This window comes from Eublepharis macularius, chromosome 6 (genome assembly GCF_028583425.1).
Source record: "Eublepharis macularius isolate TG4126 chromosome 6, MPM_Emac_v1.0, whole genome shotgun sequence".
In the NCBI taxonomy this organism is placed as follows: domain Eukaryota; kingdom Metazoa; phylum Chordata; class Lepidosauria; order Squamata; family Eublepharidae; genus Eublepharis; species Eublepharis macularius.
The window spans coordinates 63,542,767-63,570,406 of NC_072795.1; the positions used below are offsets into that span (position 1 = coordinate 63,542,767).

At 50.1% G+C, this 27,640-nt stretch overlaps 3 protein-coding genes across 3 annotated transcripts; 1 reads left to right on the top strand and 2 right to left on the bottom strand.

The window, feature by feature from the left end:
- Positions 1–71: 71 nt before the first annotated feature.
- On the bottom strand, positions 72–14,393 carry ENTPD7 (ectonucleoside triphosphate diphosphohydrolase 7). Its single transcript, XM_054983058.1, has 14 exons — positions 14,297–14,393; positions 13,776–13,987; positions 13,507–13,614; positions 11,052–11,234; positions 8,140–8,345; positions 7,873–8,023; positions 6,410–6,513; positions 6,019–6,075; positions 5,521–5,669; positions 4,358–4,524; positions 2,930–3,254; positions 2,735–2,820; positions 2,423–2,584; positions 72–1,098 (listed from the first exon to the last, which is right to left on the bottom strand). Exons 3-14 carry the CDS (start codon positions 13,512–13,514, stop codon positions 870–872), a joined length of 1,827 nt encoding a protein of 608 aa, XP_054839033.1. The 5' UTR covers positions 13,515–13,614; positions 13,776–13,987; positions 14,297–14,393; the 3' UTR covers positions 72–869.
- A 330-nt stretch (positions 14,394–14,723) lies between these two features.
- On the top strand, positions 14,724–18,906 carry SLC25A28 (solute carrier family 25 member 28). Its single transcript, XM_054983826.1, has 4 exons — positions 14,724–15,047; positions 15,732–15,960; positions 16,908–16,964; positions 17,954–18,906. Exons 1-4 carry the CDS (start codon positions 14,739–14,741, stop codon positions 18,469–18,471), a joined length of 1,113 nt encoding a protein of 370 aa, XP_054839801.1. The 5' UTR covers positions 14,724–14,738; the 3' UTR covers positions 18,472–18,906.
- A 5,697-nt stretch (positions 18,907–24,603) lies between these two features.
- On the bottom strand, positions 24,604–27,031 carry NKX2-3 (NK2 homeobox 3). The gene is made up of 2 exons (XM_054983828.1): positions 26,735–27,031; positions 24,604–25,209 (listed from the first exon to the last, which is right to left on the bottom strand). The coding sequence occupies exons 1-2, from the start codon at positions 27,029–27,031 to the stop codon at positions 24,604–24,606; spliced, it is 903 nt and encodes a 300-aa protein (XP_054839803.1).
- Positions 27,032–27,640: the final 609 nt, after the last annotated feature.

Here is a 27,640-nt window from a genome sequence, read left to right on the forward strand (position 1 = left end):
GAATAACAGTTCTGAATTGGTGGTGATTTATATTGGGCATCAGCCACAGCTGGCATGAAGAAACTCTTGACTACAGAGCTTAGAATAGTTTATTGCTACTGTGATTAGGACTGTCATAGTTCAAGTATTAAAACAAATTATGTAACTAGCCCATAATTGATTCTGAGGGCTAGATGTTAATTTTAAAACAACTTGAATGGTGTGAAATATTTCAAGGTCTTAAGTGGGCTGCTGCAGAATTTAAGGAAGAACTAAAATTAGCTGGAAAACAGCAGCAAGACATGCTTAATTTACATGCAAGTTGGGCTCCAACTAGTACTGTAAGAGGAGGAGGCAGAAAATAGCAGCAACTAAAGCCCTTTTCTGAAAAGGGCCTTTGTGGTCCCCTGAGAAATTTGCCTGACCTCTTCTCTTGATTTTCCTATAAAGAGGACTAACATAACGTTGAGGGGCACAGAGGCCTAGGCTCAGAGTTGAAGCACCAGTGTTTGCTTATAAGAGGTGCCCTACTGGAGAAAATATTTGGTCCTGAAAAATAGGACCAGGATCTTGCCTATACAAGGTCTTTCTTTTTCCTGAGAGATTCAAGTTCTCTTTGGTCACTTACAGATCTGCCACTGTGGCAATTTGCTCCCCGCCCTCTTGCTTCTTAGTACTTCCAATTTATTCTGTGCTGGCTGCGGCTTTTAAGCCCAGGGGAAAGCTTGGAGTCCACAGTGATCGTGGGGCTGTTTTTTTCTGCAGGGGCAAGTCAGACATGGCCTGGGTTTAGCCTAGAGCCCTGCACAGTTCTGGAGTAAAGCACTAAACTGTCACAGCTTTTGGGCCTATAAAATCCACTGAGCAGTCACTGAGTGATAGTTCCAGCATCAAGAGCCTGGTTCCTGGCTTGGCAGTGGCACCACTTCTGCCAGCCACAGCAGGTCCAGTGATGCAGAGTGCAACTGCTGCCGGTGGATATGGCGCAGGCGGAGGAGGTAGAGTCCAATCGCTAGCATCACCACAAGAATGCATGCGAAGAAGAGATAATGATTGTAGACAAAGGAAAGACGCAACCATGAACTGTGAGGTGGGCGGATGCCCTCGTGGTGGATATCCCTGAAAACAGAAGGAGGGACAGTCAGCATGGATTTTCCCCCTATGGTGAGGATCTTTGCTTCCTTTAAACTTACGCTGCTGAGCAACTAATATTTTTAATGGAATAGAGATTGTCGGGGGAAAAAGCCAAAACCCCTAACAAGCGTCATCTCACAGATGCAGTCTCTTTGTGGGAAAGCATACACTTGATCTAATTCTGAACATGGCCAAAATGCAAATAGACATAAGCAGAATGGGGCCGTGTACTGAGATGTCTGAGTTTTGTGCAAACCTGGGTGAATCATCAGGTTTGCAGAAAAATCCGAAGGGTGGGGGGGGGGGGTCAACAGGGATTTACAATTCCCCATAAACATAAACGAAAGAGATCTTGTTACATGCCATCACAAGATCATTCCTCACCTTAGAAGTTCGCTAGCAACCCCCAGATGCATTGGTGGGTGTGAGGGCTACCCGAAGATAAGGTGGCAACAGCTTCTGGTAGTGGGCATTGAAGGCCACAGTATTTGGGCTAGAAGAGAGCCTGTAACCAGTCTAGAGCTCAGCAGTCCGAAAAAATCAATGGGCACTGCTAGAGTGTAGTGGGTTAAGTCAACAGGCAGAGAAGGTGGGCACATAGCACAGGTTATGTTTGGGCTGGAAGGAGCCCACAGCCAGTCTCTCTCTCAGTGGTGAGGAGGGTGAACTGAGGAAAGGGGACAGCAGATGGACAAGGGGAAGATACAGGGCAGTGGAGAGAGGACTGGGGGGGTGGGGCGTTGTCATTAGCTAGAGGTGAAACAGGGACAATTGAGGAAATGTCTACAAGTTTCTTTTGTCCTCCTTACAATACTGATGAGGATGAGAACATTGAGGCTTCCCTCCATCCCTGGCTGTACAGATCCCATACTTCTACAGATTCACTGCACAAATGGAAACCTAGTATCTTGAAACATCTTGAACATAAAAGTAAAGGACACTTGAAAAATGGGTGGGTAAAGTTTGAAAGTTCAAATCAAAAGGAGGACAATGCAGGGATTTCAATAGTAAGGAACAGATGTTCATCAAAAGTGGGAAAGCTCACTATAGCACCCATCTTCTGTATCAAATTGAGTTTCTTTGAAATAAGGCCAAGCTCACAGTCTTCTCCTTTCAGAATGTTTCTGTGTAGTGCCCCACCCCCACTCCCGCTACTCAACAATAAGACATGGTTCTTAACATGCATGGCTGACCCTCTTAAGAAGATGCAAGCAAACATTTGTGGTGTGAACTCTTGCACAGCTGCAACCTAGTTTATCTTGTATTCCACAAATTACTTAGAAGGGTCTAATAGGCAGTTTCGCATTACCTGAGTGGCAAGAAACGTGTCTTGTAAAGAATGGCTCCCAGTGTCCACTGTACCTCACGGTCATATACTAACTGGACTGTGTGCAGGCCAGAATAATCCCTGGGGAAACGGAACCCTCCGTGGAGGACTTGGTGCATCCAAGCTGACTTAAAGCACTGGTACCTGCAAACAAAGCATACAGGTTCCATTACAAAGATGCTGGTCTGGGGCTAACCAGGCTCTCACCCCACACTAAGGCATGATGGAGAAAGTGTAAAGTGATGTTTTCCATCTCAAGTTCCTCAAGCGGAAAAGAAAAGGTTGGCTTCTTACTTGACACGATGCAGGTCTGCATGCGATGAGTATAGCTTGTCTCGGAACCTCTGTGTTAGTACTGACCAGCTCAGACTGCAATAATCCTGGAAGATGACAATAGAGGGAGATCAGCATAGAATCCATACATAGTAGTAAACATGCCCAGATAAGGGTGACTCTGTGAGTCCCTTCCTGCCCCCCAATCACATTCACCTGAGCAGCGCGTGTGAAGGTGGGTGCATGATATGGTCCTCCCAGACGCAGCACATCTTCTGTGCAGTAATAGAATTCAGAAAACCCATAGAATTCACTGTTCTCAAAGTGAATAGGTGCCTGGTAGGTGTTCTTTAGTGAGGTCTTGGTACTATTATCTCCAGCTAGCAGGGGGAGAAGCTGCTCTGCGCAGGCCTGCCAATCTCCCTGGCCCCTGATATGCAAAGTCTGGCCCCCTTGTTCCACAACATCCTCCAGACCTACAGGGAGGCAAGGATCCAAGACCGGCATCTCAGAATTTGTCCCACTCTGACCACCCTGTAACCTGTAACGAGAGAGACAGAATCCCCATTTTTCTCTGCATACCCCCTAAACAGGCAAAGGTATGAAAGCTAGGCTACCATCATCTCCCACCACCCTCATCATTCAGCCTAACTCATCTCTTCCCAGTAACAATGTGTGACATACTTGTCCTCTTCTTCCCCACTACTAGCATGGCCTTAGCAGATGAAGTCATTGAGTTTATGCAGATGAGCATATGCTAGCCATTCAGAGGACACCATCCCCTGTTTGCAGTTAGGTTGCTGTCTAGATGTGATTTGCTCTTGGGCACTTGGGAGGAAATGAAAGTGGGTGCTGAAGTCACAGCACATTTGTATTGGCAGGGATTAAAATGAGAGATCTTATGGGCAGAGTGCACTACAAAAGCCTCCCAGTGAATTCACCACTCCATGCAGCCAGCTAGACCCCATGGGCATACCACGGTCTACAGCTTTATTCTCTGAACCAGTGGTCTTCCCTAAGGGCTTAACCAGCTGTCTTCAGGAGGAGACAGATTTCCATAACAATATAAACACTGAGTGGCATTTTTTTAAAAAAGAGCCACTAGCCACTTACAATGCTGCCAAAATGAGCATGAAGAATTAGCTAACTCCATCCAGTTTACTGCCTATATTAAAAATTCAGCTAAGGCTCTAAAAAGGGCCATCGTTTCCTGCAGCCACCCCCAGCCCATTGCCTAGTTTGACATTAGCAGCTTTTCACAATAGAAGGCATGTCAACAATGACCTATCTTTTCCCAACAGAACAAAGAATTCTTCCTGATCATAGCAGGGGATGGGAGGGAAAGAGGCAGGGTGGCAGCAGTAAGTGAAGATGAAGGGGTGGGACGCTTTCCTCACATCACTGTGTCATCTCTATCTGCATGGGCCTTGGTCTGCTTGGTGAGATGCTGTTGTCCCAGTCCCGTGGGCCAGATATTCTGTTGCCATATCAGCACTGCTACCATTTTCTCTCTGCCTTCTGCCATTAAAGTTTCCACATGGAATTTATACAGCAAGGAGAATAAGAGCAGGCTCTCAGTGCTGGGCACACCAAGAAGCAATTGGACAGACTTTGTTCTATCCGAGTGTATAAAGACAGAAATACCTATTGCGGGTGCTGGTCTGATTCAGTACCAATTGCTCATAGCGTTGCCGAGCAAAGTTGCCCCCAAAGCCCAGGAAGGTGTTGACATAGACCCGGTATACATGCTTTGTGTGTTGTGCATCACAGCCGAGGTTGAAATCAGCAAGAAGGCTCTTGGCTGCTTCCTCCTGGGTGTGGGGTGGGAAGAAGCATTCATTATTTGTGGCACTCATGCTGTGGAAGAAGTAGGGAGGCTATTCATGTCAAAATGGTGTTTCGGAGACTGAAGAACTCAGTCAAGTAGAGATGATGTTCTAGGACTAAATGACAAAATCTTAACAAGTCATCAGATCCAGACAGTGTACAGTTGAGTAGTGTTAAAGAACGCAAATGTAAATAAAACTTGTCACTAAAATTGACTCCCTGGTAGAGTACTGAAAAGCAGCTAATATAACATCAATTTTAAAAAGGGATCCAACACATTACAGGCCAGTCAAGGGGCCAAATTTGCAGCTGACACAAAATTATTCAGGATGGTACAAATCTAAACATGATTGTGAAAAGATCTAAAAGGATCTCTCTGAGCTGGGTGAATGGCAAATGAGGTTTAATTTGAAGTGATGCATATGGGGCAAAAATCTTACGATGGGGTCTAAGCTGGCGATGAATCACCAGGAAAAAAGATCTTTGGGATCATGGTAGATCTCAATGAAAATAGTAATTGTGTGTGAAGTAGTTGTGAAAAAAGGCAAATTCTACTGTAGGGGCTATTCAGAAAGGGACTTAAAATAAACAGCCAGGATATGGCCTTGTCTAGGTATCTGGTGTGACTGAATTTAGAGTACTGTGTACAATTCTGATTATTCCCCCCAGCCCCCATCTCAAAAAAGATATTGTAGAGATGGGGAAAGTGCCTAGTGTGGAGACGGAAATATTCTCCTACTGAAATACTAGAACTCAAGGAGCCTCAATTAAACTGATGAGCACTAGTTTTAGGACAGGCAAAAGGAAGTACTTGCAAAAAGTAACTCTCAGTTCCAGACGCTGGGAAAACAGGGAGATTTGGAGCTATTTTTCCCTGCTTCTGGCCATTGTGGGAAACAGGATGGTGGACTAGATGGGTTCCTGTGTGATCCAGTAGGTTAGTTCTTATGTTCCCAAGATGAGAAGCAGTAGGGCCCAACCTGCTGTGGAGAAGAGAAGGTGGCAGTACTAGGCACTTCATATGCAATTTGTAGAGAGGCACCTCCCATGTCTAGGATCCCAACAGTCCTTTTTCTCAATAGAGGCTCTTCCTGGCCAGCCAAGGTCACAGAAACCAGTGCATCTTCCTCTACAGTTCCAGAAAAAAGAAGAGTGTTACCGTGTCTCAGGAAAAAGAACATACAGTGTGTGAGAGAGAGAGAGTGAGTGAGAGAAGAATCATACTTGCCTTCTTCATCTAGGATGTATTCTGAAAACGGGGGGAGGTGGGAATTCAAAACACTTTCACCCACATGCACACTTGCTGAAAATCGGGGACAGGGAAGGACCCCAGAAGAGGAGAGAGAGGAAATCCAGATCCCCATTCCGGCTGGGAATTAAGCCAGGCTATTTCCTCCCCTAATAGCAGGATCACCAAAAAGAAAGCTGCTGTCTGCCCATAAGGATCTCCAGCCCACAGTCCTTTCTTATAGGCTCACCTTCTTTATGGTCAAATCTCCCCAGGACAAAGTTGATTCCTATCCAAGCATAGACACCTGAAGTGAAGCAAAGAAAGCCACAGGCAACATTAGGTCTCTAGGAAATTAACCGTGCAACAGCAGTGGCCTTTCCTTGAGGGGATGAAACACCTCCTGGTAACAGGCACCATCAACAGTTAGTTGTTGTAAGTAAACCAGGGCACAAGAGTACAGCTTTCCCCTCCCACAATGTACAGCTGTCAAGTGTCAGCATGGTGCATCCTTGCTTCCAGGCACCAGTTGGCAGGCCCTCCTGGTTTGGGCTGTGCACCACACAGCTTTGCCTCCTCCTCCCCAGCTTAACCAAGCTCCCCAGGATTGAATGGCCAAGACTTCTCAGCTTAACTCCCACCTTCTTGCTTCCCTGAGATCACTTCTGCATGCGACTCGGAGAAGAGGAAGTCAAATTCCAAGGGCACGTCCCTTACCAAGTCCTCCAGGATTGCTGTCTGCTGCCTGCAAATAGGTATAAGCAAATGCTATGTTTTCACCACAGAGAAGGTGGAGATAGTTAAACCCGCTCTCCCCACAGCCTTTTAGATGACCACATAACAGACTCCCCCCCCCCACTTTGAAAACCTGTCATCTCCCAGAGTGAGAATCCAATCCTCCTCAGTCTCTTCAAACCCAGAAATACACAAGTCATACCTCTCAAGCAGCCCTCCCTGCTAGCCAGGTATGCTAGGATGGACAAGCCCACGGGGAGTACAATGAAACAATGCTTCACAAAGTATTAAATTTTTAAAGTGCCAGTGCTATATAATTCATACTTTCATACATATTTGTGCAACTTTCTCAGGAACAAGAATAAATACATCATACAAGAAGTGCATTCATAAATATTGCAACATGTCCCGGTGTAATAAAGTCAGTACAAATTCAAATCCTTGCATTGGTCTCTTTCCTTCTTTCTTGTAACCTTTCCATGCAAAGAGCAACCGCAGAGGTGGGATGGATGTAAAAATCCTCCTCAGGCCCGATCTGGGGCCAGCTTAGAAACCACAGATTTCGTGTCCTCTTCTACAGGAGCACTGCCTCTGGTTACATATGCTTGGAGATTCTCACATTACATCAACCAGATAGGGCGGCCGCCTATTCCAGGACACGCCATTTTCACATTACATCAACCAGATAGACGGCCGCCCTATCCGGTTGATGTAATGTGAGAATCTCCAAGCATATGTAACCAGAGGCAGTGCTCCTGTAGAAGAGGACATGGAATCTGTGGTTTCTAAGCCAGCCCCAGATCGGGCCTGAGGAGGATTTTTACACCCATCCCACCTCTGTGGTTGCTCTTTGCATGGAAAGGTTACAAGAAAGAAGGAAAGAGACCAATGCAAGGATTTGAATTTGTACTGACTTTATTACACTGGGACATGTTGCAATATTTATGAATACACTTCTTATATGATGTATTTATTCTTGTTCCTGAAAGAGTTGCACAAATATGTATGAATGTATGAATTATATAGCACTGGCACTTTAAAAATTTAATACTTTGTGAAGCATTGTTTCATTGTATTCCCCGTGGGCTTGTCCCTCCTAGCATACCTGGCTATAACGGGGTTTGCCACCCCTTCCTTTTTCAGTCTCCCTGATAGCCAGTCAGTTGGTTTAATTCTTACGCCCCCATAATAAATGAAGGTGCCACTGATCTATGGGAAAGGACTAAATGTGGGAACAGAACTAAGCAATCCTGCTTCTTCGGGCTTCTCAGTTCTTTTTCTCAGCCCACATTACAAGCACTGCCTGCCTCTTAACAGTCCAGAGTTAATTTCTCCCAAGCCTACCCTGTTCAGGCCCAGGATCACTCACCAGTCAGGCAGCAGCCTCATTCCAGCTGTACACAAGATGTAGAGGGGGGTCTCCTTGTGCTTGGTCCTGGGAACGTGGGCAGCAGCAAAGCTGAGCAATGGCCTCATGTAATCATTGACTTTGTCTGGAGATGTTGCTAGTGTTGAGATCCCTACACAAGGAGAGGGAATTGCCTGAGCAGCCACCACCACATGCTGGATTCTACAACGCAAGCCCTCCTGCTGACTTTCCAGAGGACCCCCAAAAGGCATTAGGGAAGAAGCAAACCTGGCTTGATCTTCTTGACAACAGGCTGGCTGTTGTGATCACGCATCTGCCGGATGTCCAGCAAATCATGGGGATTGCCATTGTGTGGTGGCCAAAAATACACGAAGACTCGGGATCCGCTGCTCCCACAATCGACAACAACCCCGTAATTCAGAGCTGCATTCTCTGTGTCAGTTGCCTCCAGGTCTTGGAATCGTGCCAAGTACCTGCAAAACAGAAAGAAGGTGCCTTTGTATGCTTGGAAAGACCAACAAGCATAAAAGTCAGTGCCAGTATTCCAGAAAAGCTTCCATATGGCTCCAGACATCCCTAAGATAAAAAGGAGATACTCAGGCAGCATAATGGTCTCAGCTGTGAAACAGGCACCAGTTTGAATGGGTATGGCCAAAGAAACCTGTTCTGTGAATTTATTAGCAAGCATACAGCACCCAGCCTTGCTAAGAGAGGTCTTCCTGCTACAGGATTTAATCCCCAGTTTTTTATGAGCTGTCAAACCCAATATTTATTATATATTTACCTCATTGATACTCCATTTATCTCCTTACTGGGGACTCAAAGTGACTTACAACATTTTCCCCTTCTCAATTTTTTCCTCATAACAACTCTGTGAAATAGGTTAGGCTGAGAATGTGTGATAGGCCCAAGGCAAAGCAGAGATTAAAAACTGGGTATTACAGCTCCTAGTTCAACACTTTAACCACTAGACTACACTGGCTCAACAGGACCGCAACCTGCAGGTCCCAACTTTATAACTCCTCTTTCAGAATCACGGTCTCTACTCTCTTCCAAAACACTGTTCTGGATGGCTTCAGGTTTCCTGCCGCAGGCCTCTTCCTGTTTCTGCCAGTCACAATTGGCGCTCCCTGTCAGCACCTCTTTCTGCGAGGACTCGAGGCAATGCTTTTCCAACGGACTGCAGAGCACAGAGCACAGTCCTGTGCCCCTAAGGAACATGAGAATGAATCCTCTGCACTCTGTACATGGTCTGCCTTAGGCTTTCAGAGGCAGCCCATTTTTGCATGAGTGCACCAACCACAGGAATGGAAAATACCTGTATTGCTCCTTCATGATTGCTGCAGGAAATGCAGAGCAGGCGTATGCAGCTTGTCCCTGTGGAGGCTCCCAGTACCACTAGCAGATGTAGAATGAAAGCTCTTTGGATTCTCTGAGGCCCTAGGCACTCCTCCTGGGGCTCAGGGAGCTGAAGCCAAGATGGGCAGTTCACCCTCTGGGTTGCCTAGTCAGCATAATCAGAGAAGGGCTGGGAGGCCACTCCACCTCCTTTTGCAGGCAAGAAAACTAACTGATTTAGTGGATTCTGCAGAGCCCTTAGCCAGTTCTTATTGATCCTGATCCCCCAGCTTGTACAGAATAAAATTCACAGTTGCTCAGCACAGTTCTGTGGACTTCCCAAAGCTCATCTGGAACAAAACAGAGATCTGATGGCTAACTGCCAACAGCCCTGGCGTTTGGAGATGACGGCACAACGTACCTGGGCATTCCATTATCCAGCAAGTGCCATTCCAGCAGCGCTTGTGTCCCTAGAACAGATTCTGAAGTTTATCTGTAGCACATGTAACCCAGAGTATCATATAGGAAACGCATCTAAGAAACTATTGCCCCAAATATTCCAGTTGGATTTCCCACAGACGTAAGAGCCATGGGATGTAAAAGGCCACTGCATCTTGTCCACCAGAAAGGAGAAGACAAGCCTGCTGGGACCAAAAAGTCCTATTACAATAGCTGGGTCATAACCTGATATATTCTCCTTTGTTTTACTTCTGCTAAGCAGCATTCATGAGAGAGAAAACAATGGAAGGGATGCAAAGTGACGGAAGGCTACCACATGGGAGGATCAGATAATTCCACATACCCAGAGCCAGGCCCTCAGAACAGAGAGAAATATCAGATAGATCTAAGGATTTTCAGTTCTAGAATAGCCATTGAAGTCATATCCTAGGCACAGCTCTAGTTAGTCCCAGGGAAGAAAGTCCCCTCTAGTTAACAGTCTGTATCATTAACACTAACTGAATAAATTATACATCGTTCATGAGCACTTTTGATCTGGATGCACAATTAGTATTCTCAAAAAGTTATGTAAACAAAACATTTAACATGCTGCCAGAGAAAACCATTTTGATACAAGTCCAACCAGAATCCAGCCTGCCTCCATAATGACAAGTTAAATTAACTTTGTATTCAGTGACTTGCTTCTAGGAAACAGAAATTTAATGAAATTATCAACCTATACTTTGATCTGGAATTCACTTGTTTGAAGAGGCTGTCAAATGCAAAACACCATTCCTTATGAAATGTTTACCTTTCCTTTATCTTAATGACACATTTTCATATTTGAAACTCTACAAGTCTAGACACTTTACTCTTACAAAGGAAGTGTATTTGATGACCCTTGTTAGCACAGTGAGTGAAATTCTAGCTTCAAAGAGAAGCCATCATTTCCAGCCTGACCGTTATACTTTGAGAGACCCTAAATTAGCATCTGAAATCAGTTTACTCCCTAGCAGTTTTAACTGGAAGGTTGCACACGATACACTGACAAATAGCTGCACTGACTTACCTACTCCAGCAAAAAAAACACCCTTGCCAGTTGGATGGTCTGCCACCCTTTCCAGGAAACATCCTTGTATTCAGTCTCTGCAAACTGGGCTAATACCTTCTCTTGGACCCAACTTAGCAGGTTTCTAAAGTTCGTTTCATGCCAGACTAGGGTTGCCAACTTCTAGGCATGGCCTGGAGTTCCCCTGGAATTGCAACCAGATCAGTTTCCTTGGAGCAAATGACAGCTTTGAAGGGCAGACTCCCCATATCCTAGAATTCTCAGGCAACATCTCAAGGAACTTCCCAAGCTGGAGTTAGCAACCCTACACCAGACACACATCCCACTCACCCACCTTTCAAACTGCCTGTCCTGAGAGCCAAAAGCCCTCCAACGCCATAGATTTGCAGTGGTTGCAAGCAGCACAAAACAAGTTCCCAACAAGAGGCCCAACAGTGCCAGGCGCTGACGAGGACAAAAACTCACTAAAGGTACAGTGAAATGCCAAGACGCTGGACACAGGCAGGAAACACAGAACCTGGAACAGAAAGACAGACAGATACAAGTGGTTAGTTTGGCAGTCAGCCTCAGCTCATTGCCAGTACAGTAACCAGAGAAACCGACATTCAAATACTCCTGACATCCTGGAAAGACAGTCATGCTGTGTGCAGTGAGAAGTTTTGAAAAGGACAAATCTAATTATTTCTGAGTAAACATGCTTAGGATTGCACTGCTAATTAGCTACATAGTTTTGTGTAAGCACACATAATACTCTCAACTTACAGAGACATGTGTGTTCCTGATATTACTAGAAATGGTTCTGATGGATTTCTGTTTTTTACTTTATCAACTGGAGACTACTTCACCCTAGGAATCTGTGGAAAATCAGTGTCTGATTTTCACCCAGAACCATGAAATCTAACAGTGAAATCCTAAGCAATGTTACTCCATTCTAAGTCAATTGATTTCAATAGGTTTCGACTGGTGTAACTCTGTTTAGGATTTCACTGTAAGTCTGCAACAGTTTTGGATCTCCACTTTAAGGAAGTTGCAATCTTTTGGGCTCTTGCAACATGCCCCGAACTCTTCCTGCCTCCTTTGTCATACCTAACATTCAGCCTGATTAAAAGTGCTAGGGAAGCTGAAATTTTGTTCTTGTTATTTTGATTAGTCTTAGTAAATAGATATTACACTGCCACTGGTTTTGGGTTTTTTCCGTAGATCAATACACCTACCTAAAATTTACAACTATTGTATTTATTTATTTACTTTATTCAAGTCCACCCTGAGACTCAGCCTGCATTTTATAGATTACAGCAAAGCTTTTGACTGTGTGGATCATGAAAAACTATGGAGAGTCTTAAAAGAAATGGGGGTGCCACAACATTTTATTGTTTTGATGCGCAACCTGTACTCTGGACAAGAGGCTACTGTCAGGACATAAATATGGGGAAACAGAATGGTTTCCAATTGGCAAGGGTGTCTGACAAGGATGCATATTATCTCCCCACCTGGCCAACCTCTATGCAAAGTATATCATAAGGAAAGCTGGATTAGATCTAGAAGAAGGTGGAGTGAAAATTGGTGGGAGGAACATTAACAGTTTGAGATATGCAGATGACACCACGTTACTGGCAGAAAAATAGTGAAGACTTGAAACAGCTACTGATGAAGGTTAAAAGAGAAAGCACCAAAGAAGGATTACAGCTGAACATTAAGAAGACAAAAGGAATGACTAATAAGGAGTCACACAATTTTAGAGATGACAATGACGACACTGAAATTGTTCAAGATTTTCTATTTAGCTCAATCATCAACCAAAAGGGGGACTGCAATGAAGAAATCAGAAGAAGATTAAGACTTGGAAGAGTAGCTGTGAGGGAGTAAGAGAAGATCCTTAAAGATGCCTCTCTGGGAACCAATATCAAGATAATCCAAACTATGGTATTCCCCATTACTATGTATGGATGTGAAAGTTAGACAGTGCAGAAAGCTGAGAGGAAGAAAATTGATTCATTTGAAATGTGGTGCTGGAGGAGAATTTTGCAGATACCATGGACAGCCAAAAAGACAAATAAGTGGGTACTAGATCAAATCAAGCTTGAATTCTCCCTAGAAGCTAAAATGACAAAACTGAGGCTATCATACGGAGGCTATCGTACTTTGGTCACATCATGAGAAGACAAGATTCTCTTGAAAAGTCAATAATGCTAGGAAAAGTGGAAGGCAGTAGGAGAAGACCTAAAACTAGATGGCTTGACTCAGTAAAGAAAGCCACTCAAATATATGGTAAACAGTGCAGAGTGTGGAATTACAAAGAGAGAAAGCAGGATGATACCTACAACAATTGTTGCAGTAAACAACAAACCTACTCCATTTTAAAGCTGTTGTCCAGATCTGTTCCACTGAGTATGGGCTATTTTCCCCCTTTTTAAAAAAAGCATAGCATTCCTCCCACCACTAACCAAATAAATGCATTTGGGACTTGAATTCATATTCCAGTCCTCCTCTGAAGCTACTATTCTGCTCTGCTTTACAACTGAAGGAGAATTTAACTTTATTCTTAAACTTTCCTGGCCACTAGCCAATCTTAAACTGTTTGACAGCACTGCTGGTGTTGCTACGAATTAACAGCTTCCTGGAGCTAGGTGGACAACATCTTTTCACAGAAGCCTCCAAGGCTCTGATGAGCGGCGTTCTTCCAATCTCCTCTTCTCAGAAGAGACACGGCTAGCCTGTAAAGAGATTTCAACACTAGGAAGGAAAGTGAGCAGGTAATCCAGGGGCGGATATGCATTCCCAGCTCTCACCTGGCCATGTGCTCGCCCCAGTCCCCAGGCACGGTTACTTTCCTATACGGCCTCTGGGGGGGAAGTTGTATCTCTTTGCTCTCTAAAAGGAAGAAGAGCTCCCGGAGCCTGAAAAGGAAGCGAGCGATTGCCGGCTAAGCGGGGATCACCTTCGAAATCGCAGCGGAAGCCCCGGATCAGAGTGGAAGGAGAGTCGCCACCAGGGTGACGGGCGCCACAATTCCGTCCCCCGCCCCAGCCCCCCAGATCTGAAGCGCGCCGCGACTCACCGGTTTCGCTCGCCGCTGGAAGCCTGGCACCAAAGCCACGTCCTCAGGCAGCGCAGGAATTCCTACCCTGACGTCACGGATCGAACCCAGACTCCTGAGGCAGCCCGGGAGCCGCGGCCCCGCCCCCAACCGCAGGTAGCCAATCCGCCGGCATTCTAGAGGCTGTGCTACAATTCTCAGGACATAGATCCAGAGGAGTTAGCCGTGTTAGTCTGTAGTAGCAAAATCAAAAAGAGTCAGTAGCACCTTTAAGACTAACCAATTTTATTGTAGCATAAGCTTTCGAGAATCACGTTCTCTTCGTCAGATGCATAGTACAGAAACTGGTTCTCAGGACAGGAACTGAGACTTTCGGCAGGCATCCTACCCTAATCTCTGACACGTAACAGCATCTGGACCAATCGGATGACAAGAGTTTTCACTCCCCTCCCCAATGTTGCCCAATCTACCCCAAGAGGCGCATGCGTCTTGCTTTCCCTTTCAAGCTCGGCGTGATTTCTCGTCCAACCTCTTCGGCTCACCTCGCTCTCTACCCAAAGTCATACACTTCCCGCGCTGACGTCATTACCAGAGACAAGCCAACCAGCGCGTACAAACAAACTGCACGCGCCGTAGAAAAAGTGCGCAGGCCTCTATTACCGAGCCTGTCGTTCTGAATGACGGCCGTTGTGACCAATAAGACTACGCCTGCAGACGTTACAATGTCTACTGAGGAAACAGTCTGCTGGGGAGGGAAGAACGAAAGGTCAAGCAAGAGTTGCCCAATGTCTTTTCCGGATAGGCGAGCGACGAGATTGTTATTGCCCAATGGACGCTGGCCGGGGTCTCAGGCGACCAATGGGCGCTGGGTTCGGGTAGTGCGAATCTCGGAGTTAGCCAGTGAGCTGCTCGCATGGGCGGGGCAAAGAGAGCGGGAGCCGCAGGAGCGCGTAGGCGGCCCGTAGCGGACTCGACGGCGGCGCCATGGAGCTGGGGCCAGGCGGTGCGGTCGGGCCCCGGCAGCGGGATGGGGCGGAGCCGGTCCGCCTGCTCTTCCTGCTTCTGGGCGGGGGTGGCGGCGGAGGGGCGGGTTGGGCGTGGCCATCGGGGGGCGGTGGGGAGGGCGGGACGGGGACGGGGACGGGGACGGGGACGGGGACGGGGACCGAGGCCGGCCCGGAGCCGGACTACGAGGCCCTCCCGCGCGGCTCGGCCGCCTCCACCCACATGCTGGCGGGGGCTGTGGCGGGGATCCTGGAGCACAGCCTCATGTATCCAGTGGATTGCGTCAAGGTGAGCGGGCGCGAAGAAGCCATAGGCATGAGTCGCTCGGTGGGCAAAACTGGGGGACGCCTGGGATGGCAGAGGCTGCGGACAGCGCCAGAATCTGGGGCTGGTTAATCCTGGAGAAGCTGGTCCCTCGTCGACGGACGGTTCGGCCCCTTTCGATTTGAGCAAAGACGCGACGAGTCTCGCCCGGAGGACAAGGGGGGTTATGCTAGGCGAAATGTGCTCGGGTAGAGAAAATGTCTTAAGCAGGTATACAGTAGTCCTGTTTATTCAGTAGGACTTACTCCCAGGAAAGTGTCCTTAAGATTATGGCCTGTCGGGAGAGATCAACAGGTGGTTTATGCCCTGCCGTTTGACGCCGAGTGTCAGGAAGCGACTGCCGATTTGGGAGCTTGAAACGACATTTGAGGCTTGTAGGCGGCAATAGAGCCGGTTTCCTTTATACCCGTGAAGTGGCATTCTTGCTTCCCAAAAGTTTTGGCTGAAGCCTGGGAGGGGAATAGGTGGGTGCTGCGGGCGCCTAGAGGGAGAATCATAGACCTAGATTCAGATGCTGAGGTTGCTGTGAAGCAGAAGGGAGAGCATAACTCAAACCATTGAAGGTGTTTTAAGTGAAATTAGAGCAGCAGCTGAAGAGGACTTACTTGGAAAAATGTATCTAACCAGTTCCTCTTCCTGCTCTGGCAGACAAGGATGCAGAGCCTGCAACCAGAACCTGCTGCTCGCTACCGGAATGCGCTGGAGGGCCTGTGGAGAATCATGCAAACCGAAGGGATCTGGCGACCCATGCGGGGGTTGAACATTACAGCTACAGGGGCTGGCCCTGCCCATGCCTTATATTTCGCCTGCTACGAAAAGTTGAAAAAGACGCTTACCGACATTATCCATGCTGGGGGCAATAGTCACTTGGCCAACGGTATTGTCCCTTCCTGCATCCTTGCCCCCTCCCCAGGGGCCCCCGTGTTGCCAACTGGGGCTACAAGTGAGATGGGGAGCTGAATGCTAGGCTGCTTTGACATCACTACTTTCTGAAGCTCTGACCCTGTTGGTGCTCTTCTGATCTGTTGAGTTGAGCTAAACTCCAAGGAATGTTTAAGCAGTGGGAGAGCTTAATGTTATATTTCAAGAGTCATGTGCATGAAAGTAGGATGAGGCAGGCAACTGAGGTTTCCATCTGAGGTGAACAGATCAGTTGTTTCCTTATTGTGGATGGGAGATGGGGATGTAAGAGAGGGTTGGAGGTATTTCAGTTTGTGTTTAATGATGTCGGTATGAAGTACTATTCTGGGAGACAGTAAATCCCAGAGCTGAGTGGAATTGTCTCTAGCAACGTGACCCGAAAGTATAGGGACCTCCAAGCTTACCACCCTGTGTGCTCTGACTATCATTGGTTGGTCTGTTTACATTCCCTCATACTCAGTAGCGTGTTTCTAATACTCCTCTTCCTCACCGAGAGCCTGGATTTAGCTTGGAGCCCTAGTTTTTTGGACCCAGCTAAGGCTCTGAAGCATTTTGGCTGTGGTAACAGGAGTATACAGTCATAATTATGAAATAGTCATGACTTTTCCTTGCTCTGTGATCTGAGGACACTGTGAGAGGCTTGAAAAACTCTTCACAGGCATTTTCCCCAGTAAGTGCTAGGATTAAGAAGGGGGCACTGTCTGCAATAGAGCCTTGATGGTTTTTGCTATTTCCTCTTAAATGTAGGCTCCAAGATTACTCCCCTGAAAACTGATGCTGACTTCTCCATGATCTTTTGGATTGTGTATCTCTCTAATCCTTGCAGCACATTTGGGGGCTCATAAGGACCCTGGCGGGTCTCTCTATCTCTTCCATTTACACGTAATAGTCCTTGTCTTGCAGGCGCAGCAGGCTGTGTTGCAACGTTGCTTCATGATGCAGCCATGAACCCTACAGAAGGTAATGCTTCTTCGTCCCCACTGTGCTGCAACTTTCATGAAGCTTTTCCTGTTCTTTCTTGTCACCAGGGGGCACTTTCCTCATTTTGCTTTGGCAGGAAGCATTGCTTGGATGGATGCAGAACATGGCTTGGTATTCCTGCCTCTGCTATAAATGCTGATAAAAAAGCAGTGACCCCCACCCCATTAAAACTTGGTTCTCTAAGTTTTCCTGTGCTTGTGTTTAGACAGCAAACAAGCATACTTCCTTGGACAACTTCTTTATTCATTGTCCTACAATTCAAAGATGGGGGCATCATTGTTTTCTTCTGAGTTGTGGTGGAACTTGCTGTGGGTGCATCTGCTTGGTCACTGATGTTTTTATAACGTGGGGTTTGTGAATTGGTAGATAATATATTCTACTAGATGTGCTTTAGGTTTCCAGCCAATGAGCAGTATGAGAATTATTTGTCTGTCCCCAATGTGGCATGCTTGTGGGAGCCATGGCATCAGCTGATGCCCACCAAGTGAGTTTAGAAAGTGGGCAGGGCTAGGTGGGGCTTTTGCTCAGCAGGTCTTCAGATTAGCCACTGGAGATTTTATTGGCTGAACAGTTTTTTTTAAAGTTGCTTTGGCAGCAGCTGCCACCACAGCACTGAGTAGCTGAAGATAAGCTGTGAATATGTCAGAAAATATTTTACATCCATAAGTTCATTTTAAAGGGCATCCTGTGAAACAGAGCTTCTAACTGAAATATTGAAGTGTTGCTATTAAGAGTTACGCATAATATTACTCCTTGACATTTTGTGGTTGGCTCCACCTTATGCAGTAGACATTTTATGGTTGCACTGTGTCAGAAATCCAAAGATGCCCACAAGCTCAAAAACGTTTTGGGGCCCTGGTCTATAGGAGTGTATAAAATGCACCGTTCTGAGATCCCTGCGCTCACTATCTTCCCCCAATCCTTTCTCTTTTCCCCATGGCTGGGCTGCTGCTGTCATCTGTCCCCAGTGGTAAAGCAGAGGATGCAGATGTACAACTCTCCATACCAACGTGTAACGGACTGTGTGCGTGCTGTTTGGTGCAATGAAGGGGCAGGAGCTTTCTACCGAAGCTACACTACTCAGCTGACCATGAATATCCCCTTCCAGGCCATACACTTCATGGCATATGAATCCCTGCAGGAACACCTCAACCCCCATAGACAGTACAATCCTGGCTCTCATATGGTGGCTGGTGGCTGTGCAGGTGCCATTGCTGCTGCCGCCACCACCCCTTTGGATGTTTGCAAAACGCTGCTGAACACCCAAGAGGCTCTGGCACTGAATACCAACATCAGTGGGCACATCACAGGCATGGCTCACGCCTTCAGGACGGTGTACCGTGTGGGTGGGCTGACAGCTTATTTTCGTGGCATTCAGGCCCGCGTCTTTTTCCAGATGCCCTCCACAGCCATTGCCTGGTCTGTTTATGAGTTTTTCAAATATATCCTCACCGAGCGGAAGGAAGGACGGCAAGCTGCAAAGTGAAATGGGACTGACTTCTCGCCTTAGGTTGGATGGTGCCCAACTTGGACGACAAGCAGCACGTCTTTGGAATAGTGATGCCGCCTCTTGCCTGCTGCTGCATTTTGCACAGCCCATCATCCTCCCCAGTGGGATAGTACACGGCGAGCAGCAACCTGACCTGCCTTTGCCTAGCCCACCTCTTAACAAGCATCTCCCTTCCCCCAAAGTTGTGTGCCCCTAAATAGGAGGGCAACTAACAGGAGCTACTGTGAGCAGATTGGAATCTGGGATTTATGGTCTACATATCGAAGGATCACAGTGACACATTTGTGATGGTGGTGCAGGAACTGTTAGCTGAGCCGTTGTCTTGTAGAACGCACATAGACCCCATGCTCTCTTGGAAGGCTTTGATTGTTGTGGCCCTTGGCACTTCCAATAAAGTCTGCTTTATGGTCATGTACCTTGTTTGCTCATTATCTCCCACACCTGCTGACTCTCAAAAGCTCCTGAAGGCTTTCTTGCAGGTAAGTTGAACCAACCAAAAGCAGGATCCTAGGATAAATCGTCTTACAATGGAGGGTGGGGGGCATGGCTTTTTTTAATACGGTATGGTAGCTGCTAATTCCGTCATCTTTAAGCAGCACTTGGGAGAGCACCTGTTCCTTCAGTGGAAAACCGAGTGGGCTAGCCATGTTACTTTGTTGCAGTCAAAACAGCAATGAGTACTATGGAACCTCCAGGACTTAATTGTTGGAAGCTTTTATGAGACAAAACTCACTTTTTAAGATACAAATTATTTGGATCTAATCCAGTTGAAAATCCAGGTTGACAGAAACTTCTGTTGCTGTTAAATATTATCTTAACAAGGACTTTCTTAATTGCAGTGCTGTACCACCTTACTGGGGTAATGGGCTTGTAGAAGAAATGTCTTCTTCTACAAACTACCCATGATCCCATGGCTTTTTGTGATTGTAATTCATAAGGAGCAGAATGAGTGAGGGAACTAAATATGGGGATGTAGATATGGGGATGTAGATAAGCCTGTACTTTGCTACACAGCATACTACTGACTTGCCTGTCATTTTTTTGTGTATAGCTATAGAGTTCCTAATACAGCCTCGGCAAATGGCAGGAGATGGGCATGGGGACAGTGCCTGTGTTGGGTGGAGTTTGAGAAGAATATGATGTCACTTCTAAACTGCCTCAGAGCGTCACTATGTGAAAGGACATTTTTTTGCCCATTCAGTTCCTCAGGGATGGGAAATTGGGGCTGGTAAGTGGTAGCCCACTGTAGCCCTTAGCTCCAGGACACAGAGAATGAATTACAGTTTGCTAGGGCAGCATGTTACAGTGCCATCTCAGACAGAGTTACACTGTTTGAAGTCAATACCTTAAGATGGCACTGTTTGTGAATTTCTGTAGCCAGATGCTTGGTTTGACATCTGTTTATGATGCTTTTGTATTAGGTGTGTGAGTGAGAACTGCTTAAGTTAAAAGGGTGCTTCAAACACCTTATCCCCAAATACGCTTTCATTCATGCATGGCAGAGTGGCTTGATATTGCTTGTTGTACTTTGAGCTGATGGCTCAATTTCAAGTATAGGCTTTGACAAGAAAGTCTTGTTTGTCTAGGGTAGAGGCAGACCCAGAACCCTCCATATGCAATCACTGCCCCAGCCATCTTCCCATGCTGAACAGTGTAGCAGTGTTAGGTGCCCATATTCACGCTGTACCTTATGAAGCTGGAGTGGAACTAAAAAATGTGGCATAGTTTTTTAAAAGTTTTATTGGAGCAAAGGGTTTTCAAGTTGAAGGGTAGTTTAAAGCAACTATTAAAGGGTGAAAAATATGCCTTGGTTTTGAGGAGGAGGTGCTGTTGGAAGTCATGTCCTTGGTGAAACTGAGTGAGACCAGTCTTAGTTCTAGCACTCATCAAAATAGTGAGGTACCAGATGCCCCTCCATAGGTCATCTTTGGGGCTTATGTGGGGACTTGAAGGCCAGCCCTTTGCTTTAAGGTAAAATACTACCAGTGATAGGATACTGGCTGAGCAGGGTCTGTAATGTGGTCCATGTTCTGTGGGTCTTCTGCCTAGTCACTGGAAATCCTTTAGTTGTAGCTGTGTAGAAACTAGGAAGCTTTGTGCAGCTCTGCAAAGCAAAAAAGCTAGAAAGTAGAGAGTACATGGGCTACAGGGAAATAACAATGTGGTGGGACTTTGTCCCCTGCAGATAACTTGAACTCAGAATTGAGAAAGCAACCTGCTGGCCTATATCCACCCACTCTACTCTTTTTGCAGTCTTCCATATTCTCTTGCAAGTATAAACCTGCCCTACCAGCACCACCCCCAATCCAATATTTGTGCATCCCCCTGGAATGGAGAGGTGACTTGCTTTCCAGCTCTGGCATTTCTGCAGCTATCTTGATTTCTGTTGCTTCCCACTGACATCCAAGTTGAAGCCAGGCACAGAATCTGAGATCTCATCTTTGGTTCTCTCCCCATCCTTTTATTTCCAGATGTGGCCCTTGGTGTTTTCCAGGATATATGGACAAGTGCCCCACAAATATTCTTCCTTAAAGTGCCTGTGCCTTTTGCCAATATCCCTTCTCCTTCTTGCATCTGAGGAAGAGAGCAACTAAGCTAAGGCTAGCATAAAATCTTTATAGTCTTCAAAGACTTCTGTTTATTTTTGCCACAATGGACTAGCAGCACTATCCCAGATTTGAAATCTCTCCCCCATAGATTTTGCAGATCTGAACAAAAGCTGACCAGGAATGGAATCTGCAGTTCTACGGTCAGCCTATTGGTGGTAGTGGTGATGCCTTGAAACCTTCCTCTTGCCAGAGCCTAATGAGTTCTCTACTTCCTGATCATTGTTTTTTAAACAGGCTATGTTAACATATGCTATTCAAAAAGCAACAGGAGGTGTGTTTCCCCATCATTGCATTAGCATTCTGAGAAAAGTTTCTGGTGCTAAATTTTGTGCTTGTCAGGGATGTTGAAGATGCCCTTCTTAGCTCCCTTCAGTTCTCCGTACAGGAGATGGCCCATCTTCCTGCTCCCATGAAATGGGGGGGGGGCTGTCATTTATAGATCCATTCTTCTAAATGGCATTTAAATGCCAGTATAGACTTTCACAACAATAATTCGGTTCGGGGATAAAGAGAACTAACCCAGGTGACACTCAGCTTGTTTCCTGGCACACACCCCTTAAGTCAGAAAAGCTGGAGTCAGAGCATACCTCTGGTCCCTTATGGCAAATGAATATCCTCCTCAGCTACAAGTAAGCTCGCTTTTCTCTAACCAGTCAGGCTAATCAGTGGCAGAAGGGTGCCAGTTTCTGAGAGATTCTGCTTAGTTTGTAAACATTGATACTAGCCAAGAGAAGCCCTGTTCACATGTTACAGTAAACTCCTACTTCCGCATGTATGAGGGTACACCTTTTTGTAAGGAAGAACCAAAGTGCATTCACTTTGCAATTCAAACCAAGGCCTAGTCCCTGGATAAAGGTGTGGTTTGTATCACAGGTTGAAGTGTACATGCATTAAATGTAATATGAGAATTACACAACACCAAGTAAAACATTTAAGGAAATGGGGTACATTGCAACATGCATTCCTTGTAACTTGTGTGCAGGACTAAAGAGAGATCGACTTCATTATCTCCAATCAACATCAGTTAAATTAAGATCAAAGGGGGGTGAACGAACTCGCTGGGAGCCTGGACTGCTGCAGCACAAGGGAAGCCACCCGCCTTTCTTTCCCTTTCTCTCCGCATCTTCCAGGACTCTGGGCCTGAAGTAAAAACAAATCAGCAACTACAGAGACCCCCAGTATGACTCAAGATGCTGGGGATGAGTTTTGATGGGAGGGAACCATATCCCACTCTCCGCATCCCTAATTCGTTCAATCGCAACCCAGCAAAAGTCTTGCCACGCAGCGTGGCCCTTCCCCAGTGCCCTCTGGTTTTGCCACCCGGTGCGTTCTGCAGCCCCCACAGTCAGTTTGTAGGCTGAACCCAGTTCCTTCCAAGACCGGTTCGCTGTCTCGGCTTCCAGCTGAGAAACTCTGGGAATTGTTGCTCTCCAGAGCGAAAGGAAGCAGAACTCCATCCCCACTAAACTACAGCTCCAGGTTCTCTTCGGGGGGAAGCCAGGGCCGTTGGCGCAATTCGAGGCTCAGGGTCGGCATCGCCCGGGAATGCGAGGAGACCCGGCTGCCTGGGGCCCTTGCTTCCCTTCTGGCAATGCTCCACGTGGCTCAGAATCGCCACGCCGGAGAGAAAGGGCACAGCCCGCGGTTCCCCCCCCCCCTGCTTCAAGGGTGGTCTGCACTCGCAGCGCAAGCGCCAGGCTACCGGCGGGCGTCGCTTTCTAAGGTTCCTCTCCGGTGAGGACTTCTGCAGATGGAGAGCGAGCGGTTCAGGAGGAACCTGTCTGGCCCAGCCCGTTGCGTGCAGATTTGCCTGGAATTGTGGAGGGGGTGTGTGAAATTCGAGCCACGGACCAGCAGTCTGAAATCAACAATTCTGCGGTCTCGTTTTCTCTTAGGTACAGATCAGGCCACTCCTGGCAGAATCCTGAGCTGCCCCACTCCTGCCTGCAGATCGGAGGAGTTCTTGGCCAGGGCTCCTTCGCCCCCAAAGCTCGTTGCTTACTGAAAACTAGCAAATCAGGGAGCAAGTTATTCTAACACTCGCCAAGCGCAAGGCGTGTTTTTTAAAAATACCTTTGAAAGTATTGCATTTTTAAAACGCAGCATATGCAGCTTGAAGTAGTTCCGTTACTTCTTCTGACCTCATTCTATTAAGTTGGTCTCTACATTTCACGGAGCACTCTTTATCCACGTGCACCCAGTGATCTTGAGCCCCAGCTCTCATGCCAGGATATTCACTGGCGGGTGATAGATTCCCAACCAGACCCCTTCCCCAGTTCAGCTGCTTCTCCGCTGCGCCTTCCCTCCTCTCTAACTGCGCCCTTGACCTAACAGCGACTTATTCTCCACTCTGGGCAGCTGAAAAGGAATGCAAGAGGCCTCGGGCTCTGCCAGCATTTCGGGGGGTGGGGTGCCCAGAATCTCAGTCCGGCGCCCTCCTCGCCCGTTTGCCACGATCTGCCTCGGCACCCCCCAAGCGGCTCTTTCAAGCCTAGTGCAGGCTGGCTGGACAGGCGCTCCGCGAGGGGAAGTCTTCCCCGACAGCACCGTTCCCAGGGGTAGCACCGCTCTTTCTGCCTCGACCCTGCCAGGTTCCGAGTCGGACAAGGCAGATCCGGCATTGAACTGCGCCCCCTAATCCCCCGCCCTCTGCCCGCTGGTGAAAAAAGAGGGGAACAAAACCGCAGCTCGTTTGCCCGCCCGAGCCCAGCGTGGGGGCAGCGCGGGCCGTCAATCTCGCCCTTTGTCCCTGCCCCCCCTCAGCCCCCCTTTTGTTCCCCGACCCAATAAGCGCCGCTTCTCAGCCCCTTCCCGGCGGTTCCTTTCAGAGCCGGCCCAGCCGCCACAATGGGCCGCTTCGCGCAGCGCGCTCCCCATTCAGCGCCTTGGCATCCTCTCTGGCCCGGGACAAGGGGATTACAGCGGCTGGCTGGCCCCTGGAGGACGGGAGGCGGAACCGCCGGGGCCAGCCTCGCCCGCTGAAGCGCACCCCTTCGCCGAGGATCAGCTAATCCGAAGGAGTTACCTCCCTTCGGTGTACAGCGCGGCACGCAGCCTGGGACACGTATTGCACCTGGTTTTATTGGATCCTTTAACTCCTGGCAAAGGCGGCTACATCGATACACTTTAGATACAGCGGGGGCTGCCTCCCCCGGGCTTTGGCTTTGTACAAGCGAAGCTCTTCGGCAGCGGCTGCCCTCCTCTCCTCACCCTCCAAGGCCCTTTGGAGAGCCATTTTGCGCAAGGCAGCAGAGCAGTCCCAGCTCCAAGTTCCAGGCCGCTGCCAAACGGGTCCCGTCGCCGGCGGCCCCTCGGCAGGCATTTGACCCGAGGAGACAAGGAGCAGGAGAAGGGCCGGCGGTCTGAGCCCCAGCCTGGTCCGGCCTCCGCCAAGCGCTGCTGCCGGCGGCCCCGAGTCCCTGCCGCGCCGCTGCTCCTGGCCCAGGTCCGCGGGGAGGGCTGGCCCGCCGGCCCGCAGCATCGCAGTCCCTCGGCAGGGCTACCAGGCCCGGATGCCCTGACTGCAGGGGGGCCCCGCGGGGCCCTGGTGGAGGGCCTGAGCGCCGCCGCCGAAGCCGCCCACGTTGACGTAAGGGCCGGCGGGCTGCTGCACCGACGGGCCCCCGCCGCTGTAGCTGCAACCGTATCCGGCGCCGTAGGCTGCCGCAGGGGATCCGGCGTAGGCGTAGTTGGGGAAGCCGTTGTAGGGGTAGGCGGCGGCGTTGTATGGCGCGCCGAAGGCCTGCGAGCCGCCCAGGCAGGGCTTGCCGTCCCTCACCAGCACGGGCACGGCCACCCGGCGCGGCGGGAGCGGCGGCTGCTGGTGCTGCTGGTGCTGCGGCGCCCCCGCCGTTGAGCCGCCCAGCTCCAGCGCCTTGTCCTGCCGCTGCCGCTTGCACTTGTAGCGCCGGTTCTGGAACCAGATCTTGACCTGCGTGGAGGTGAGCTTGAGGCTGCTGGCCAGAAGCTCCCGCTCGGGCGCCGACAGGTAGCGCTGCTGCTGGAAACGGCGCTCCAGCTCGAAGACCTGGGCCTGCGAGAAGAGCACCCGCGGCTTCCTCCGGCCCCGCGCCTTGGGCCGCTCCGACGGCTCCTCGGACGGCTCCTGCCCTGGAGGGGAGGAAAAAAGACAGACAGGCGGGCTGAGAAAGGGACACGAGGGGCTGGAGAATGCGGAGGCAGCACGGAAGGGGCGTCTTTGAGGAATGCAATGCGGCGACACCCCCCCTCCCCGAGGCTGTCTTCAGGAACGTGACTCTTGCGCCCACCCAAGTCAGGCCTTTCGAGTGAAGCGGAGCGTGGGGGGGAGGAACGAACCCGATCCCTGCGGCAGGAGCCCTGCTGAGCTGGGACCTGGCATCTGAGCAAGGGGCCGCCACAAGTGCCTGCCACTGAACAGTGCGCCAGACCTTGGGCTGCCCGGGACGAACATGGCCACCCTCTGGGAACTGCGCTGCTCGACTCGGGTTGGGGGGAGGAGCCACAGGAGACAAGACAATAGAATGGGGAGCCCCGGTTGTGAAGGTTTACTACTCCGTAAGTAGCTTTGGGTGGGTGGCCGAGTTGGCCTGAGTACAGCTGCAGGATCTGAGCCCTGTGGCACCTGAGAGACCAACAAGATTTGTTGGAAGGAGCTCTGACTCTCGAAAGCTTCACTCTGGAAATGTTGTTGGTCTTTCAGGTGCCACTGGGTCAACTCTCTCCGTAGGCAGATGCTTTGGGAGGGGAGCTTTCCACTTCCACCTCCTCCCCCCGAGAAACCTCTCCAGCTTTGGAGGGAGACGCTGGGCTCCCCCCACCACCACCTCAATCCCCGACGCCCTCTTTTGGCCTCGGAAGCCCCACGCCTGGCCGCCGGCTTCCCCAGCTCGCACCGGCGGCGAGACCGTAACGCGGGAGCAGGCAGCCAGCGGCCTAGCCTTGGAAAGGAGTCCATGGCCCGGAGCTGCCGAGAGGAAACGCTCTGCGGTGGCCGCGGCTGGGCGGCTTGCTGAGCACGATGGAAGTGGGGGACTGGGTTGAGGTCCAGCCCTCGGCAGCCGGGAGGCTTGTGGGAGCCCGAGATCCTTCAGCTCGAGCGGCGGCCAGACCGGTCCGCCCCTAAGAGAGCAGAAGCCGAGCGGGGCTTCGTCTCCCACCACATCCCGGCAGGGCGCTGAAGCTCTTGGCCTCCTCGCGGCCTCTTTCCCTCAAACCGAGCAGCCCCCGATTGCCTCTCCCGAGGAGTTCGGCCACCAGAGCCCTCCTCCGCTCTCTTGGCCTCTGAGTGGATGGGCCGGACCTCTACCAGAACCTGCAATCCCCCAATCCCGGGGAACCAGTGCCGGGGCCTTAGAACCGACTGCGACCCGAGGGTCGCCACAGAAGTCAGCCCTATGTTAGTCAATGGCGCTTACGCCCAGGAAAGCGTCCTTAGGATGACTTCAGCATAAGTCAAGCGGAGGCCGGGGCTGCTGGAGGTTCTGCTGGGGAATCCTCGAGGCAAGAGCGGACTCGGGCCGTATCCCGAATCTGGAGCCCCTTCTGGGCGAGGATTGGCGCCTCGTCTCTTCCCCGCCAAGCCTTCTCCGGCCCAGCTGCGCTCGCTAGCTTCCATCGGCCCGTCCCGGGTACTCACCCGCCTCGGAGGCCCGCGCCGGCTCGGGCTCCTCCTTGAGCTGGCAGGTGCCGCGCAGCACCGCCTGCACGTAGCTCCCGGGGGAGAGCCCGGCGTCTCCTTGGCTCTTGGCCGCTGCCGCCGCCGCCATAGAGGCCAGGAAGGGTGCCTTCTCGTCGTCCTCGTCGTCGTCCTCCCCGTCGGAGAAGCGGCAGCCCAGCAGGCACGAGGCGCCGGGGAAGGGAGGCTCCAGCGGCCCCCCGAAGCGCTGCTCCAGCTTGAGAATGTCCTTGACCGAGAAGGGCGTGGAGGTGGCCGGGCTGGGGAGCATCCTCGGGGCCGGAGGGACCCGGCTGGCTGCAGAGGAGCCGCGCCGGCGAGCCGAGGCGGCTAAGGGGCGTCCATGCGAGCGCGCCGCCCTCTCGCAGCCTCTGCGCCGACCCGCCGCGGGTCCGGACAGGAGCGGGCGCGTCACGGCCAGGAGGGGCCGGGCCGGGCCCCCATTGGAAGACGGGCCGCCTGAGCCGGCCCCCAGAGCCGGCCCCGAGGAAGCGCGAGTGGGCCGGCAGAGGCTGCCTGGCCGCCTCGGGTCAGAGGGTCGCCCGCGGCCGTCCGGACGCGCGTGGCGCCTTCCCGGCGCGGGCAGGGGGCGCCCCGGGCGGGGCGGGGTGGGCTGGCGCGGCGGCGAGCCAAGGGCGGCGGAACCCCCGTGGCCAGCAGGGCCCCGCCTCTCCCTGGCGGGCGGCGTCTCGGCTCCGCGCCCCTCCTGGCGCTCCGGAGAGTTCCGTCCTCTCCCCCGGGAATTGGCCGCCTGCGCCACTCAGGTCAGGCTGGCCTTTTGGTTTTAACCACGAAGAGTGGGGCAGAGGGAGGGGGGAGTCCCGCGTGGGGAAGGGGGCAGGGACGATGCCCCCCCCCACCAGCGCCCCTTTGGGCCAGC

Coding starts and splice junctions, on each gene's coding strand:
- ENTPD7 (XM_054983058.1), bottom strand. Junction 4,525..5,520: donor CCTTCTCTTCTCCACAGCAG/GTTGGGCCCTAC, acceptor CCCCACACCCAG/GAGGAAGCAGCCAAGAGCCT. Junction 1,099..2,422: donor ACACGTTTCTTGCCACTCAG/GTAATGCGAAAC, acceptor TTCTGTTTTCAG/GGATATCCACCACGAGGGCA.
- SLC25A28 (XM_054983826.1), top strand. CDS start 14,739: ATGGAGCTGGGGCCAGGCGGTGCGGTCGGGCCCCGGCAGCGGGATGGG. Junction 15,048..15,731: donor ATCCAGTGGATTGCGTCAAG/GTGAGCGGGCGC, acceptor CTGCTCTGGCAG/ACAAGGATGCAGAGCCTGCA. Junction 15,961..16,907: donor CAATAGTCACTTGGCCAACG/GTATTGTCCCTT, acceptor CTTGTCTTGCAG/GCGCAGCAGGCTGTGTTGCA.
- NKX2-3 (XM_054983828.1), bottom strand. CDS start 27,031: ATGCTCCCCAGCCCGGCCACCTCCACGCCCTTCTCGGTCAAGGACATT. Junction 25,210..26,734: donor AGGAGCCCGAGCCGGCGCGG/GCCTCCGAGGCG, acceptor CCTCCAGGGCAG/GAGCCGTCCGAGGAGCCGTC.